The sequence below is a fragment of the Tetranychus urticae genome, chromosome 3 (assembly GCF_039701765.1).
Source record: "Tetranychus urticae isolate SD_2017Ah chromosome 3, NJAU_TeUrti_SD_1.0, whole genome shotgun sequence".
NCBI lineage: Eukaryota > Metazoa > Arthropoda > Arachnida > Trombidiformes > Tetranychidae > Tetranychus > Tetranychus urticae.
This window is the reverse complement of record NC_142960.1, coordinates 22263722-22280958: the sequence shown is the minus strand read 5'-3', so window position 1 is coordinate 22280958 and position 17237 is coordinate 22263722. Positions and strand designations below refer to the sequence as shown.

Sequence of the window (17237 nt, the reverse complement as noted above, 5' to 3'; positions counted from 1 at the left end):
TATCCCAATCAACAAATGACTAATTAATGTTAATTTGATCAAAAATACATAAAATACGAAACCAGGCAACTAGCTCCATCTGTCAACTCATTTCCTGCCTAAATAAGCATAATAATCAGGCTTAAAATGCAACCTTTGATTTAATAAGCTTAAACTGTTTATTGTTGAAAGTTCTGAAAAGCTTTTGACCTGTTGAAAAGCAAGAATAAAGAAAATGTCTGAAATGTTGAACACAATTAAATTGGATTAAAGAGACTGGATTAAATAAGTTTTATTTTCTCAAGTTTTAATCGTTTATTTTTCGTTTATCCATCAGATGGCGACATCTTCTTCCGCTTTTCTTCAATTCTCCTGGAGATTGCACCACTCGTGAATTCGATTACCAACAACCAATGTTATCAACTGGGCTAATTGACTAATTAGTTCACATTTTTTGTTATTTATCTTTGTATCAAGTGCTTTATTGTTTTAACCATTAAAGTGCTCAGTCTGGCTTAAAAATGTCCAAATCCAGTGTCAAAAACCAGCAAAACCAAAATAATAGTTTGGACCAATCACTCAACCAACAACAGCTACAACAAAACCATCATCGCAGCAAAAACAATGCAGAAAGGTTAAAGAAAAAGTTAAAACTTCAAGAGATGAGGTGTAATCTGATGTCCAACGAGATGACCAAATTAAAGAATATGTTGTCCGTTAAGAAGAGGCAGTTAAGATTATGCGAGAAAAGAGCCAAAAGAGAGGAGAAAAAGCGTCAAGATGAAGAGAAAAAATTGAAAGATATGGAGAAAGAATTTTTACGGTTAAAAAAAGAAAATGATGAAATGAAGGAAAATACCGCTTGTGATTTAATTAATAAAATTCCAACATCACAACCTGAAGCCTCGTCATCCAATTCAACTATAAACATATCATCTTCATCAATTACATCTTCATCTGCTCCGTCTTTGTCATCTGGTGCCACGGGTAAAAAGAGAAACAAGAAATCAAAAGCTAAAGTTGAACCGTCGTCTGATCAATCTAGCTTATTGGAATCTGTGAAACCTGCAGCAAATGATGAGACTAAAAAAATCACAACTTTGTTACCTAGTTCATCAAAAGACTTGAAAATCAATGAAGGTGCCTCTTGTTCTGGTGTCAATACTAGCTCCATTAGCAATAATGTTATAAATAGCTCTCCTATGGAACAAAATATTCAAAATAATAAGTTAGAAGACCTTTTTGAGAACGAATTGATGTGTTCTATTTGTCATGAGTTGTATATCAAACCCGTTGCCCTGGCTTGTTCACACATATTTTGCTTATTTTGTATTGAACAATGGCGTAGCAAATCTCATCGCTGTCCTATTTGCAGAAAGACTATTTTAGATACTGCACCCCAAAATATTTTGGAAAATGTGATTGAAAAAGTTGTGAGCACTATGGACGATGAGTCTCAAAAAAGACGAGCTGATGTGGTCGCAGATAGGCCCACTTCAACTGAACGATTTTCAAGAAATGACGGTAAGTGTTATCTTTACTTTTTCATATTTCTTTCTTATTAACGTTTTCCTCTTACTTCATTTTTTATCTTGAATAGATACTCGTTTTCCAGGTCGACGCCTTTTTTTATCAAATTTAAGTGCCTGGAATGGTTTTGGAGAGATTGAGAATTCTTCGGATTCTATTTCTCACAGTGATTCATCCTCTAATCGGCGCCCCGGCTTTGATACTTTTCCACCATTTCCTGCCTACGGTATTTTCGGCAACAGGTCGGAGTCTAGCTTGTCAACCTCAGAATCTTCAAATATCGAGCATGATGACTCAAATTTTGATGAGTTCTTTCAAGGATTTCTCGGTTATTTAGCTGAAAATGGTCACTCGCTTGATGAAGACGACGAGGAGGATTACGAGGATGAAGATGAAGACGATGACGAGGACGATGATGATTTGGACGATAGTGAAGATCCGGATGATATTGATGATGAAGATGAGGATGAGGACGAAAGTCTTAGTGAAAGTGAAACTTATGATATTGATGACCGAAGTGATTCAAGTATAGAAGCATTAAATGATTATTCAAATTATGATGAAGAAGATTATTATCCTTCTCCTATCACTATTGATAGTGGATCGTCTGCTTACTCTGGTTCTTCTGTTGGATCGTCTTTCATGGATGATGAAGATGGCGATCATGATGACTCTGGTAGTGACAGTACATCAAATTCTGGTGACTCCATAAGTTTTGATTACCTTTGATTGGTGGACCTGATTTATGATAATATTAACTCTTCACCAAGTTAATTCTATTTATAAAGATTCTATTCTATCAACAATGAGTTCCCGTTTTTCAGTCCTTTCTACGACTTTCCAATTTGTTCCTTACTTTATTTAGTTGCTGAAACACAGCCATGTCGAGATAAAGTTTAAGGAAAAGAAAAAATTAAATCAGCAAAATATAAACAAATTTAGCTAATTAATACTTCATGTGAATGTTGATTTTACTTTTTCTCTTTTGTCTAAGTAAACCTGTGACGAAGTCAAATGTCTTTGTATAAAGAAAAAGGTAAATAAAAGAAGAAAATTTGATAAATTCTATTATTACACACTAAATGTTATCTGAATCGTTTCTTTTTAATGTTAAAGGTACTGTAAACTGATTGGTAAACACAGATTGAATGCTCTGAACTATTGGATCATAAAACATTTATGTTACAAATCCTATTCTTAATGCACTTCTAGAATAATTCAAACATCTCATGAATCAACGTAAACCAATTAATTTCATAGGCATCTGATTTTTCTAGAGTATTGATCATCATCCATTTTGAACAAACACCCAAAGTACACATTTTGAAATGAAAATAAACAATATTATGACATTAGCTTGCCTTTAAAAGGGTAACTTTTCATTCTTGTACTTTGAATTTCCCCAAAAACGCAAGAAATTGAGTAAGAAAGTAATTAAATGATCTTAATGATAATAAATTGATTAAATTTGATTCTAATTCATTATAATTATTAATTTCCGCATAACATTGAGAACATCTGACAGCCTTTCGATGATTAAAGTGAAATTTGAACTCATGTAATTTGAAATAAAAATTGTTTGCATTTATGATCAGTTCAGTGTAAAGAAATTCTTGATTTCTTTGGTGATTCTCTTTTTTCAGTTTCAAGTGATTTCACCAGATTAAAGTAAATTGTGGTAAAACCTTCTGATTTATATTTTCCGCTTTGATTAAAAGTTGCACCCTTTTGTCAACCTGATTGGCTCTTTAGTATTTACTTTCTTTTCTTTCTTCTCTTTCTCCCTCTCTGCCTCTCTCTTTCTCTTTAATCATTTTGTTTTATATTTGCTTTTTGTATCTTCTGCTCTTTCCAATTAAGTGTTAATTAAACTATACTTCGAAAGTTGAATTTACTATTCTTCTCTTTACGGATTAAATTTGGTCAAGTGTATTCAATTTCTGTCCACCAAAGTTTTTCAGAATCTCTCTATTCTTTCAGAATGTTTTTCTGGTATTAGGGTTGTTTGTAAGTGATCTAATAATAACTATGTTTCAGTTACACTTTGTTTCTTTATTGTTGCTGTCATTGTGATGATTTCAATTTCCACCAAACCTTTTGGTAAACCATGGATTTCACACCAGAGTTAACAGATGTTAAATTACCGGGGCCAACAGATTTATTCAATGGAACAAACCCAAAAGACACCAATAACCGAGATTTTTCTTCACATCTATCCAGCTTGGAACGTATATTAGAAGAGGCAACTCAATGTTTATCACCATCAGTTTCAAGAACCAACCCAAAATCAAAAAGTAATCCTTTATTAGACCAATTGCTGGACAAACCCTTAGATGATGGTGACTTAAGAGTCTTTGGATCCTCTGGAGGTTACTCTGATAATTGTGGTATTGAGCCGGGAACTGAATTTAACTCAAATGGGAATGAATGTTCTCCCAGTCTATTCGATTTACCCATAGAATCTCCACTTCCTTTCGGAGACAAAAGCAGATCTAACATTTCTGAAGATGAAATCGTAACCGACTGCGAGGATGATGATGAAGACCAAGAGGACCATGAGGACACTGAGGATAACGATGATGGTAGTAACAGTGATGATGAAGACAAAGAGTCAGAAGATGAAGAAAATTCAGATGAGGACGATCAAGAAGAATCTAAAAATGAAAATGGAAGGTTTAAGGATGATAAAAATGTAAATGATTCCGAGCTTAATGAAATCTCCATGAAATCTATCGATGTCGATAACAATCAACTTGCAGATTCAACTAAAAACAATAAGCGTAGTGAAGCTGTTCGGAAAAGCTCCAATAGATTGAATAAAGGTCGAATCAAAGAAAGTGGGACTTCTAACACTGCTGATAAACTTAAAGGCAAGGGTTTAAAGCGAAAAGGCAAAACTGCTAAGGATGGTAAAAAGGCTAAACGATATATGATGAGAAAAAATATTAAGAAAATAATTTCAGATGGCGATGTCAATGAAATTACTCTTAAAGCTCAACAAGAGGAAGCCGAACGTTTAAGAAGAGTGGAAGAACGTGCTGCTTTAATGAAACAACAAAACCAAAAGTATTTGCTACAAAATAGTCAAGAAGATGTGATGGTTTTAAGTAGTGACGATGAACTGATTGCTCCGTGCAACTCAGGTTATGATTTCAAAAATGATTCAGATGCAGACATTATTGAGATTGCATCGGATGATGAATTTTCGGGTGACGACGATCAGCTCTCTTCAAATAATAGAATTAAAAAGGAAAGAAAAAGAAGAAGTGCCGGTGATGTTGAGTTCATCGATACCAATAACGATGGTGCTCATACTGATGATAGATTTAATCAACCAGATGAACAAGGTCGAGTTTTGGTTAATGTTGGTCACAATAAAAACGAGGAACCTATTTATTTGGCTCCTCAACTGAGCAGAGCCGTTAAACCTCACCAAATTGGAGGAATCCGTTTTCTGTATGATAATATTGTAGAATGTTTAAGGAAGCATAAAACTTCTGAGGGATTAGGATGTATCCTAGCTCACAGTATGGGGTTGGGTAAAACTTTGCAGTTGATCTCTTTCATTGATGTTTATCTAACTCATACTCAATCAAAATATGTCCTTTGCATTGTCCCCATCAATACTCTTCAAAATTGGATGAGTGAATTTGATATGTGGTTACCTTCTCAAAAAGTTGCTGCCTTTCGGCCCAATTCATCAGAGATGAAATTTCGCCAATTCGATGTATTTATGTTAAATGATTGTAAAACATTATCTTCTAGAGCCAAAGAAATTCGTAAGTAAAATTTTTAGTCACACTTTTGTTTAAAAAAACATAATCTAATTTTGTTTTCTCTTTTATTGCTTATTATAGTTGCATGGAGAAAATCTGGTGGAGTCCTTCTGATTGGTTACGAAATGTACCGATTATTGACCACTGATGGTAAAACAGCAAAAGGAAAGAAAGTGAAAACGAAAGAAACAGAAGGTCTACCAAAAGAAACTTATGATCATCTTATGTCTGAGCTTAAAGCAGCTCTGGTCGATCCTGGACCAGATCTTGTCGTTTGTGATGAAGGACATCGTATTAAAAATTGTAATGCCGCTACCTCGCAAGCTTTAAAAAATATACGAACTCGTAGACGTGTTGTATTAACTGGTTACCCGTTGCAAAACAATCTCATTGAATATTGGTGCATGGTTGACTTCGTTAGACCTAATTTTCTTGGTACCAAACAGGAATTTTGTAATATGTTTGAAAGGCCGATTAGTAACGGTCAATGTGCTGATAGTACACCTGAAGATAAAAGAGTAATGAAACAACGTGCTCATGTATTACATAAACTTCTTCGAGGTTTTGTGCAAAGGTATGTTATTTAGTAATCAATGTTTAATTACAATTACTAATTGTTCTCTTTTATCCTCTTCTCAGGCGAAGTCACTCAATTCTTACCAAATCACTACCTAGAAAACATGAACATGTTATTCTCGTTCGTATGACTCCGATTCAAAAGAAATTGATGTTAGCTTTTCTCGATAGGATAAAGAAAGATCTTGCTAATTCTCACCGACTCAATCCAATAATGTTGTTTTCAGTATTTTGTAAGGTAAGTTACCTTAATCAAGAAGTTGTCTTCCATTTTATTTATCACGTAAATTTTGGTTTTATTTCTCAGATTTGGAACCATCCAGATATATTATATAAAATTGTAAAGGAAGGTCAAAATTTCGATGATCTTGATATCGATCTTGGAGAAAAAACAAAAGCAGATAAAAAAGCTGGTAAAAAGAAAGGTTCTAACGATAAGGTAACAAAAATTTTTCATTTTATATAATATTTTGATTTAGCATCAATTTTTAATAATTTATTTTCAATCAATTAGAGTTCAAACGCAAAAAATGGTAAACGTGGGAAAAAATCAACAACTGTTACACTCAGTGATATCGAAGATGAAGATTTGTTTGTACCAAAGAAAGACTTAAACCAAACGAGAAACTTAAACTCTAACAATGCTCCAAATAATTCGTTTGATCAAAATGGTAATGGTTACAGTGTTTCTTTCTCTAACGGTCAACAATTAGACGGTATGCTAAATCCATCTTCTGATTATTCAACTAACAACCAAGAGAGAACGTTCGTGAATCAACAATCATCTCAATATCAAAACCATAATTCAGGTCACAATGACTTATATCATCAGACAAATTCTAATGTTAACAATTCTTCATATTTCAACTTATTCAACTCAGATAACGTTAATCACGGTAACAACTTTGATTCTTATCTTGCCTCTAATTCATCTTACAATCATCAAGCCAGCTCTTATCACAATCCATCAAATCATCCTAACTCAACTAATTCTAAGCCTTCGAATCAACCGATTTTGGACTTGGAAGACGATGTTTACAATTTGAATAGACCTAGCAGTAGCACACGCCAACCAACTCATTCGAATATTCAGTATAATTGGAATTTAGCACCAAACAATCCTACGGTAAATCCATTTGCAGAGTACAAAAATATTATTGATGTACCGACTCCATCTACAACGACTAACCCACCTTTTGCAACACCCGGATCTTATCCTAACCGAATGATGGACTATACTTGGGCAGAGCCTATCGTTGCCAATTATAAACCGGGTTTATTGCAAAATGGTTTAAAAATGTTGCTCTTTTTCGAGATTGTCGAGCAAACAATCAAGAAAGGCGATCGTCTTTTGGTGTTTAGCCATTCTCTATTCACCTTGGATATCATTGAGAAATTTTTATCTCAACGTAATGTTCCTAAAGCTGAAAATCAAACAGGCAGTAGAACTGAAAAATGGTCCAAAGGAAACAATTATTTTAGAATTGATGGATCGACAAGTGCTAACGAAAGAGAGAAATTAATAAATTCTTTCAACAAAAATAGTTCTGTTCATCTCTTCCTTCTGTCCACTAGAGCTGGTTGTCTTGGTATCAATTTGATTGGAGCCAATAGAATAATCGTATTTGACGCTTCATGGAATCCATGTCATGATGCTCAAGCCGCATGTCGTATTTATCGTTATGGCCAACAGAAAGAATGTTTCATTTATCGATTGATTTGTGATGAATCATTGGAGAAAAGAATCTACGATCGACAAATAACTAAGCAAGAAGTTTCTCATCGAGTTGTGGACGAGCTTAATCCAGAAACAAATTTCACTAAGCGTGAAATTGATTCTCTTATTGAGGATCTTGATGATATAAATCTATCAGAAGTGAAGTCATACTCAAAAGAAGAGTGTGACGCTTACGAAGATGACATTATCAGTTATATTTGTAAAAATATGAACCAATGCCTGTCAAAACCCCCATTTGAACACGAATCTCTTCTTTTGGATCACAAGGAAAGCAAATTATCTCAATACGAGAAAAAGTTAGCGGAAGCAATTTATTTCAGACAAAAGCAAGCAATGACTCAAAGTGCTGGTCCTGCTCCTAAAAATCCTATGATAGCTAATCCTAATTTCCTTGCCAATGTACCAACTGTTCCAACTATTCCCGGTAAACCCGCACTTGGACGACCCTCCTTGTATCCTTCAGTTGGCATTGTGCCGCCTCCCGTGAGATCAAGAATGCACACTCCTTTCAATGCCCATGGATGGAACAACTATCCGACTGGTCACCCAAACTTTAACTTACCAAACTCTTCAAATAATTCATTTAACCAACCAAGGGTTCCAAATATTTTGAGCCGCAATAGCATTATTAATCAGTATAACAATTTACCTCCAGGAGCTTTCGTCGAGCAACTCTCTCGTATGGGCTATATAGTGAAAGCCTTTATCAACCCGCGTGACTTTATTATTCCAGCAAGCGCATCTAATCGCGAAGTAGTCAAAATAACTAAAGGAATGGAAATTTTCATGATTCGAAGTCCTCAAAATGAAGTTTACCTTCGTACACATGAGGGTCGTATGTTTTCACTGAAAATTGACGAAGCTAAGTGTTCAGCCCTTTTTGGTAGTCAAAGCATGCCTCCAGAATCAACACCATTGCTCAGTAATATGATTTCTCAGGTAAATGTCTAATGTCAGAAATTCATTTAATTTCCATTTAAAAGAGTTTACATTTAAAATTAATTTTCTTTTTTTTATAATTCCAACAGAGCCAAAATCATGCATCTCCATCATCTTCGCTCAGTATGCCATCAACATCTTCAAGTCAACCTGAACTGATCTGCCTCGATGACGATGATTAATTTATTGGACATTTATTGGATAATTTTGCAGTTGAATTATTTCAATATCTCGACAAATTACTCATAAGCATAAGTGTCATTTTCACTTTGAAAATTTGCACATCAATATTTCTCTTTCTTTCATTAGTTTACGAGAAATAGTAACTAACCAATCAGTGATTTGCTATCTATTGATATTTACATCACTAAATCAAGTTAGCATGATATACAATTCATGTTTGCCTGGCTATTACTGTACATTCGTCCACTCATTATTTCGTTTCATTTCGTTCAAATTTTTTGCTTACAATCGTCGTCATATTTTTTCCCCATCCACCACCTGCATTAGCTTCCCTTTTCCTAGGCCATCTAATTAATCACTGTATAATATAAATTAGAACGACTAAAGTATTTGCTTGATTTGAATGTTTAAATATTTCCCAAACCCTTTGTGCATCACTTTTTTTCTGTTCAATCATTTTCTTCAAATTACCTCTCTATTGGTTTGTTGCTTTATTTTGATTTCTATAATTATTACTCATATTTATCTTCTTTTTCCTTTTCATCTACACAAGAAATTCACTACAAATTATTATCATGTGTCAAACTATAAACAAAAAGCTAAACTCCTTCTTTTCTATTCCCCAAGATTCATGTATTATGGACAACGTTTCAATTTGTTCAGAAAAATTTATACAAACCATAAACAAACAATTATTTGAATCAAACCGTCTCCTACAATTTAATAACATCTTTCATATTCACATAATAAATCTAACTATTAAATTAAAATAAGGATAGCTTCAAGTAAAGTAAATTGAATATAACGTAATAAATTTCAATGGAACTGCCGAATTCATTGAAATATCGCTTAGAAATGAAAAATTAGCTTTCTGCTTAGCATTTGTATGGTAACAATTGTCACAAACTTAATCAATTGATTGTTTACGTTGATCATAATTATCCACACCTATTGATCGTTCACAACATGATCAAAGTCTATTGCTAACTGATCCGAATAAGCTGAAGGTTTCCTTGGTATTAGAGATAATTCAATTGCTATCAAATTAAAAAGAGTAAATTATGATCAATCAATCAATCCTTCCTTACACAGAATCATTTCAATCGTCAATCTAGACGCTAAAACATCTTGCAGAAAATTTATTTAGTGTATCAACAATTTCAATTAAACATTTAATGAACTCAAGATTGAATCAGTGAACAAAACAAATTTAAATATTGTCCCAAGTTAATCCCTATTATGCCCTGTATCGGGCTAATTTGTGTGTAATTTACTCTCTCTCGGTTAATCAAGCTGATCTTTTTTCATACAAAATTACGTTTACAACCATTGTAAACCCAATCAGTGGATATAATATAATTTTTCATCTCTAATAAGCGTCCAACCAAGTTTTCACCATGTCTTCGGCTGGTTATTTGATGCCTTTATTGACCATGAAATTGAAATATATGGATAAAATAAAGCGAAAAGGTAAGGGTTTAAAGCGAAAAGGCAAAACTGCTAAGACTGGTAAAAAGGCTAAGCGAAATATGATGAGAGAAAATATCAGGAAAATGCTTTCGGGTGGTGATGTCAATGAAATTACTCTTGAAGCTCAACAAGAAGAAGCCGAACGTTTAAGAAGAGTGGAAGAACGTGTTGCTTTAATGAAACAACAAAACAAAAAGTATTTGCTACAAAATAGTCAAGATGATGTGAAGGTTTTAACTAGTGACGATGAACTGATTGCTCTGTGCAAATCAGGTTATAGAGGTGGTGTTGAGTTCATCGATACCAATAACGATGGTGCTCATACTGATGATAGATTTAATCAACCAGATGAACAAGGTCGAGTTTTGGTTAATGTTGGTCACAATAAAAATGAAGAGCCTATTTATTTGGCTCCTCAACTGAGCAGAGCCGTTAAACCTCACCAAATTGGAGGAATCCGTTTTCTGTATGATAATATTGTAGAATGTTTCTGGAAGCATCTAACTTCTGCGGGATTAGGATGTATCCTAGCTCACAGTATGGGGTTGGGTAAAACTTTGCAGTTGATCTCTTTCATTGATGTTTATCTAACTCATACTCAATCAAAATATGTTCTTTGCATTGTCCCCATCAATACTCTTCAAAATTGGATGAGTCAATTTGATATGTGGTTACCTTCTCAAGCAGTTGCTGGCTTGTGGCCCAATTCATCAGAGATGAAACTTCGCCAATTCGATGTATTTATGTTAAATGATTGTAAAACATTATCTTCTAGAGCCAAAGAAATTCGGTAGTAAAATTTACAGTCACTTTTCTGTTGAAAAACATCATAATCTAATTTTGTTTCTCTTTCATTGCTTATCATACAGTTGCATGGAGAAAATCTGGTGGAGTCCTTCTGATTGGTTACGAAATGTACCGATTATTGACCACTGATGGTAAAACAGCAAAAGGAAAGAAAGTGAAAACGGAAGAAACAGAAGGTCTACCAAAAGAAACTTATGATCATATTATGTGTGTGCTTAAAGCAGCTCTGGTCGATCCTGGACCAGATCTTGTCGTTTGTGATGAAGGACATCGTCTTAAAGATGCCGCTACCTCGCAAGCTTTAAAAAATATACGTACTCGTAGACGTATTGTATTAACTGGTCACCCGTTTCAGAAAAAACCCATTGAATATTGGTGCATGGTTGACTTCGTTAGGCCTAATTTTCTTGGTACTAGAAAGGAATTTCGTTGTAAGTTTGGCAACGCGATTTTTAATGGTCAACGTGCTCATAGTACACCTGGAGATAAAAGAGTAATGGAACAACGTGTTGCCATGTTACATAAACTTATCCGAGGTTTTGTGCAAAGGTATTTTATTTAATAATCGATGTCTAATTACAAGTATTAATTGTTCTCGTTTATCCTCTTCTCAGGCGATGTCTTCTTTTAGATCACGAGGAAAGCAAATTATCTCAATACGAGAAAAAGTTAGCGGAAGCAATTTATTTCCGACAAAAGCAAGCAATGACTCAAAGTGCTGGTGTTGCTCCTAAGAATCCTAACCTGTGCGGAGAAATTTTGGTACAAGTTAAGTTTATTGAATTTGACAATTAATTGTTAGGAATAATTTATATTTCTTTGTATCATATGAAAGCTTGAAATCAGCACTTTACTCTCAAATAATTTAATCCACCCTCAGAGGCAAGATTAACTTTTTCTTTCATGTTTTTCATGAGGCTGCGGAAATATGGTTTATCGAATTTTTTTAAACAATTCTTAATTCTTTTGATCAATTCTTCAGTGTTTTTAGCTGAAAAACCATCAGAATATACTTTTTTCTTGAGGTGACTCCAGAAGGTTTCGATAGGGCGAAGTTCGGGGACAGCGGGAGGGTTACATGACTTTGGAACTATCGGAATAGAAAGTTCTTCCAGCTCTAGAGCACTTTTCATTATTGAGAAAAAAAATCTTTTGCACTGCTGATTTCAAACACCCTGAACTCATGTTGATTGCTTACTAAATAATTGACCGATTTTTCTGAAATTTATATTGACCAGAGGTCTATGCTTCTTAATCATTTCCTAGAAATTTCAAGCCTTCAGGTCATATGGTTCCTGAGAAAAAAGGATTTTCCTAATCTGTACCAAAATTTCTCCGCACAGGTTATGATATCTGCTCTTAATTTTCTTGGCAATGTACCAACTGTTCCAACTATTCCCGGTAAACCCGCACTTGGACGATCCTCTTTGTATCCTTCAGCTGGCATTGTGCCACCTCCCGTGAGATCAAGAATGCACACTCCTTTCAATGCCCGTGAATGGAAGCGTTCAGCTCTTTTTGATAGTCAAAGCATGCCTCCAGAATCAACACCATTGCTCAGTAATATGATTTCTCAGGTAAATGTCTAATGTCAGAAATTCATTTCTATAAATTTAAAAGAGTTTACATTTAAAATTAATTTTCTTTTTTTACAATTCCAACAGAGCCAAAATCATGCATCTCCATCATCTTCGCTCAGTATGCCATCAACATCTTCAAGTAAATCTGAACTGATCTGCCTCGATGACTTGGATGATATTTGCTTGATTTGAATGTTTAAATATTTCCCAAACCCTTTGTGCATCACTTTTTTTCTGTTCAATCATTTTCTTCAAATTACCTCTCTATTGGTTTGTTGCTTTATTTTGATTTCTATAATTATTACTCATATTTATCTTCTTTTTCCTTTTCATCTACACAAGAAATTCACTACAAATTATTATCATGTGTCAAACTATAAACAAAAAGCTAAACTCCTTCTTTTCTATTCCCCAAGATTCATGTATTATGGACAACGTTTCAATTTGTTCAGAAAAATTTATACAAACCATAAACAAACAATTATTTGAATCAAACCGTCTCCTACAATTTAATAACATCTTTCATATTCACATAATAAATCTAACTATCAAATTGAAATAAGGATAGCTTCAAGTAAATTATTAGCATATTCCAAAACCTTTAATGGTAACATAGTTCCGATAATTTCTGGTAAATGATAATAGCACGTGCGATCAGTCTGGCTTACGATGACAGCAAACATTCTGAGTTTATACTAGAGCTGTATGGCCCCTAGGAGCAGTAATTCAGAATAAAAAACAATCTAAAATGATCTGATCATATTTACCAAAGAAAGTCTTCGAATATGCTAATACATTGAATAAAACATGATAAATTTTAAATATCTTTGTATTTTGAGAAGTAAAATTTCAATGGAACTGCCAAAAGTAAAAAGTTAGTTTTCTATTTAACATTTAACATAGTTAGCATTTGTATTGTAAAAATTGTCACAACTTGCCAGTTTATCCACGTGATTGTTTACTTTGATCATAATTAGCCACACCTATTGATTTTTCATTAATCACTATTAGCATCTTACCTGTTATAATCACTTAGATTCATTTTGTGATCAAGGCTGCTCTTAACAATCACATGGATTAATCATTTCTTATATTAACAGGTATTTACCAAATAGTAATCTAACAGATTTTAATCCAACTATTATTAATAAACTTCTTTTAATCTAACCATTCAACCTAATTAAATTTAACATGTAAGTGATTAAAGTTATCCACAAATTATGGACTAATCATAAAGAATTCAAAAGCTTTTTTGATCATTGGATTAAGTTACAGAGATAAACCAAGGTAAGAATTTTCTTAAAATTGCAACTTTCTTTCAACAATCAATCAGATTAACATAAATTATTATTCCAAAGAACTCCTAATTTTGACTGATTAATCTAGACATCACAAGCAAAGACTATTGCAACTGTATGTGAAAACGGAAACATTTTAAACTTTAACAATCTAGTTAACTCATAACGGATAAACTCAGTCAAAATTTACAGCCTTTATTAAAAATTAAGTTACTATTCGTCTAAATGTATGAAGCTTTGATCACTTCACATGAGACTAATAATGAAAAATTTAAAAGTTCAATTATTACGGAAAATGGTTTAATGCTCTTATTTATGTTTTAAGACAAGTTGTTACCTTTTTACCTTCTAGGTTAAGTTATTATTATCATTAAACAGTTTGATTCAAACCTAACCTGAGTCTTGACAATTAATTGAGACAATATTTAGGTAAATGTTGCTTGATTGTTGAACTTTGCTCTTGATTAGATTTATAGCTGCTCTTATTGATTATCATTTCCAATGTACTTTTTATTCATTCTGTTTCCTCTTAATCAGCATCAATAATCATCTTGAACCTCAATTTGTTCAACAACATTACATTACAATGTATTGGGTTGAGTTTTATTGCAAAACTTTATTGCTATTGTTACAATTTATAACATGTTGCTGATAAATTTAAACATTTCACCTCAAAATCTCACAGTTTTGAAAAATGTCTGCAAAAAATTAGGTTGGAAGATGAAAATCAAGTCATTCATTGATTTTTATTTTATAATTGATCAATTAAAACACAGTTTCCTTGCTTACTTTTGTTAATAACTGTTGTTACAAGTTACAACTATTCAAGAGGTTGATTTAAATGGTGATAATTGAACAATTATATTGACTAGACTGATAAGAAATATTCAGTTGGAAATAAGTTGTTATTACAATCAAATAAATATCTTTAGATTGTTAATCAGACACTTAACTGAGTCTATTTCACCAATGTTTTGAGAAAAAAAATAATACATGAAATTGTTAGCCATTGATCATGTTTCATTGGTAATTTGAACTATAATTGATTATCTTTGTGAATTGCAAAATAGTTTTTGGTTAATCATTTTCAGTGGTTCAGAGGCATGAGTATGGTTAAACATTTCCGTTCACAATATTAATGGTTCCATTTGTGTTTCTCACCAACGCAACAGATTACCAATTATCCTGAAAGAATCATAAAAGATAAAAAGACAAAGTGTTAAATTAAGTCAACATCATGGTCGCCACTGGAGCTTTGATTGGTTTACTTGGTACCAAGTTGAGGTACCTTGGTAAAATTAAACCGACAACAATTGACAATACAATTTTCAAATTGCATTACCGATGGACAACAAATATGTTACTTGTGGCCAGTATTGTGGTTACATGTACCCAGTTTTTCGGTGATCCAATCACCTGTGTTAAAAGTGAAAGATTCGTAAATCCAGCCATCATTAACAATTATTGTTGGATCGAAGGAACCTTTACCATACCACAAGCTTTAACCAAAGTACCAGGAACCGAGGTGGCTTTACCAGGTATCGAGAAAACACCAACCGATGCAACAGATTTGCTGGTTCACAAATATTACCAATGGGTTTGGTGGGTTTTGTTTCTTCAAGCTCTAGCTTTTTACTGCACACGGATTATTTGGAAGGTAAGTTAACATTTTAATTAGAAAATCCAAATTGTTATCAGAACAATAGTTAGACTTGAACGGTTAAAGTTGAACCATTGAAAAAAATAAACAAAACAAAGAAGGATTAATTTGTATCAGATAGGAATCAATCAAAGACTTGATCCATATCAAAGTTCCTTATGTTTTGCCGTTAAAAACGACAACAAAGCAAATTATTCAAAATTTATTTTCATCGGATGAGTGAAAATATTCAGATCAGTAAGACAGACTTTTTTCACCCAGTTGTCCACATCTTTTCGGATATGGTCAGTTGATCTTACCAATCATTCATGGTTTAGTTCCAAAAAGTGAGAAAAACATTTGATATTTCAGTTCAAAGCAAAGCAATAAAAAAAGAGCTGTGCAACGATATTCATATTGGATAAGTTTTCATATATTTTTTATCCATTTTAAGATTTCTGCTTGATTATACAATATTTCATTCATTTAATTGCCTTTTTTGTTTCTTTACTTTCAGAATTGGGAAAATGGAATAGTTGCGAAATTGATAACAAACCTTAATCGAGCGCTAATCGATGAGACTGAAAAGAAACAAAACTCTCATTTTCTGGTTAATTTTCTGAGAGATCGCAAAGGGCACCTTAATCATTATGCCCTCAAATTTTTATTCTGTGAGATATTCAATTTGTTTCATGTGATTATTGAAATTGTTATCACGGATACCTTTTTGGGTGGCTATTTTCTCGATTATGGTTACTTAGTGATGGCCTATTCTGGAGACATTGAAGACATAAATCCAATGACCAAAGTGTTTCCCAAAATGACCAAATGTACTTTCCGTGTTTATGGTTCTTCTGGTGATATCCAAATTTACGATAACTTTTGCCTGCTTCCATTGAACATTATCAATGAAAAAATTTATCTTTTCCTGTGGATATGGTTCATATTTTTAACCTTTGCTTCTTGTCTATCTGTTATTCATAGACTTGTTTCATTCATCTATCCACCATTTAGACAGAAATTACTTCAGTATCTCGGTCGTCGAGCCAGTGCACAGACCCATGTAACCCTGATTGAATCGCTTTCCTATGGTGACTGGTTCCTGCTCTATTTGATTGGACAAAACATTGAACAATCACATTTAGGCGAAGTTCTAGAATTATTTGCTCTACAATTGGATGAAGAAGCATATGAAGCCGCTGAAGCCCCTAAAGCTAAAAAGCTATCAGAATCATCAATCTAAATTAAGAGCCGATAAAGACTAAAATGACTGCAGACAATCATGACAATCACCATAATATCGTCATTTAATAACTTATTAATTATACAAATTTATTCACAGCCTTTTGTTGACGCATAATCTGGTGATGGTAATTATATATTTTTAATCAATCAAACCTTTTCAAGATTCACTCTAAAATCTTCTTGATGCACATGGTTTTCACAAGCATGACAAAACAATTCTCATGTTTTACCCATTTTTATTGAAATTAAATGTCATCAATTTACACTATCCATGCACACTTATAATCAAAGAATCTTTTACTCAATATCAGATTAGCAATAGTTGTACCAGAAATTGTGAATTGTAATTCATTTTAACTCATAATAAACAAACATTAAGACAAGACAACTTTTGTTATTCATTGACTTGAAAGATATTTCTTCAGATTTATTGCCGCAAAAAGCAGTCAACATTATAAACTGGTAGAAGATTAATTT

General features: G+C 33.1%; 4 protein-coding genes across 9 annotated transcripts; all 4 read left to right on the top strand.

Moving 5' to 3' along the window:
- The first annotated feature begins 375 nt into the window (after positions 1-375).
- On the top strand, positions 376-3100 carry LOC107365206 (uncharacterized). 2 transcript variants are annotated; one of them, XR_016199446.1, is made up of 3 exons: positions 376-1503; positions 1580-2545; positions 2626-3100. XR_016199446.1 is itself a non-coding variant. In XM_015932681.3 (2 exons), the coding sequence occupies exons 1-2, from the start codon at positions 501-503 to the stop codon at positions 2236-2238; spliced, it is 1662 nt and encodes a 553-aa protein (XP_015788167.2). In that variant the 5' UTR covers positions 376-500; the 3' UTR covers positions 2239-2592. The 2 variants fall into 2 exon arrangements, 1 of the variants encoding a protein (XP_015788167.2); XM_015932681.3 differs by lacking the exon at positions 2626-3100 and having other exon boundaries at positions 1580-2592.
- A 184-nt stretch (positions 3101-3284) lies between these two features.
- Positions 3285-9427, top strand: LOC107365205 (helicase ARIP4). 2 transcript variants are annotated; one of them, XM_015932680.3, is made up of 7 exons: positions 3309-5288; positions 5367-5859; positions 5925-6099; positions 6169-6300; positions 6376-6577; positions 6743-8538; positions 8628-9427. In XM_015932680.3, exons 1-7 carry the CDS (start codon positions 3617-3619, stop codon positions 8718-8720), a joined length of 4563 nt encoding a protein of 1520 aa, XP_015788166.2. In that variant the 5' UTR covers positions 3309-3616; the 3' UTR covers positions 8721-9427. The 2 variants fall into 2 exon arrangements, with proteins under 2 accessions (XP_015788165.2, XP_015788166.2); XM_015932679.3 differs by having other exon boundaries at positions 3285-5288; positions 6376-8538.
- A 399-nt stretch (positions 9428-9826) lies between these two features.
- Positions 9827-13073, top strand: LOC149093616 (helicase ARIP4-like). Of its 3 annotated transcripts, none has more exons than XM_089268581.1 (5): positions 9827-10981; positions 11061-11547; positions 11613-11766; positions 12342-12575; positions 12663-13073. In XM_089268581.1, exons 1-5 carry the CDS (start codon positions 10942-10944, stop codon positions 12768-12770), a joined length of 1023 nt encoding a protein of 340 aa, XP_089124707.1. In that variant the 5' UTR covers positions 9827-10941; the 3' UTR covers positions 12771-13073. The 3 variants fall into 3 exon arrangements, with proteins under 3 accessions (XP_089124707.1, XP_089124706.1, XP_089124705.1); XM_089268580.1 differs by having other exon boundaries at positions 9978-10191; positions 11613-11760; XM_089268579.1 differs by having other exon boundaries at positions 9978-10191.
- A 546-nt stretch (positions 13074-13619) lies between these two features.
- Positions 13620-17148, top strand: LOC107365263 (innexin inx2). 2 transcript variants are annotated; one of them, XM_015932743.3, is made up of 4 exons: positions 13620-13678; positions 13777-13865; positions 15049-15533; positions 16033-17148. In XM_015932743.3, exons 3-4 carry the CDS (start codon positions 15114-15116, stop codon positions 16756-16758), a joined length of 1146 nt encoding a protein of 381 aa, XP_015788229.2. In that variant the 5' UTR covers positions 13620-13678; positions 13777-13865; positions 15049-15113; the 3' UTR covers positions 16759-17148. The 2 variants fall into 2 exon arrangements, with proteins under 2 accessions (XP_015788229.2, XP_025017217.2); XM_025161449.2 differs by having other exon boundaries at positions 13620-13865.
- The last annotated feature ends 89 nt before the right edge of the window (positions 17149-17237 follow it).

Bases quoted from the DNA above. Each gene is read 5' to 3' on its own strand.
- LOC149093616 (XM_089268579.1), top strand. From the start codon at position 10,119: ATGTCTTCGGCTGGTTATTTGATGCCTTTATTGACCATGAAATTGAAA. The intron at 10,192-11,060 runs GTAAGGGTTTAA...CTTATCATACAG, and splicing joins GGATAAAATAAAGCGAAAAG to TTGCATGGAGAAAATCTGGT. The intron at 12,576-12,662 runs GTAAATGTCTAA...CAATTCCAACAG, and splicing joins TCAGTAATATGATTTCTCAG to AGCCAAAATCATGCATCTCC.
- LOC107365205 (XM_015932679.3), top strand. From the start codon at position 3,617: ATGGATTTCACACCAGAGTTAACAGATGTTAAATTACCGGGGCCAACA. The intron at 6,301-6,375 runs GTAACAAAAATT...TCAATCAATTAG, and splicing joins AGAAAGGTTCTAACGATAAG to AGTTCAAACGCAAAAAATGG. The intron at 8,539-8,627 runs GTAAATGTCTAA...TAATTCCAACAG, and splicing joins TCAGTAATATGATTTCTCAG to AGCCAAAATCATGCATCTCC.
- LOC107365263 (XM_015932743.3), top strand. From the start codon at position 15,114: ATGGTCGCCACTGGAGCTTTGATTGGTTTACTTGGTACCAAGTTGAGG. The intron at 15,534-16,032 runs GTAAGTTAACAT...CTTTACTTTCAG, and splicing joins GCACACGGATTATTTGGAAG to AATTGGGAAAATGGAATAGT.
- LOC107365206 (XM_015932681.3), top strand. From the start codon at position 501: ATGTCCAAATCCAGTGTCAAAAACCAGCAAAACCAAAATAATAGTTTG. The intron at 1,504-1,579 runs GTAAGTGTTATC...TATCTTGAATAG, and splicing joins ACGATTTTCAAGAAATGACG to ATACTCGTTTTCCAGGTCGA.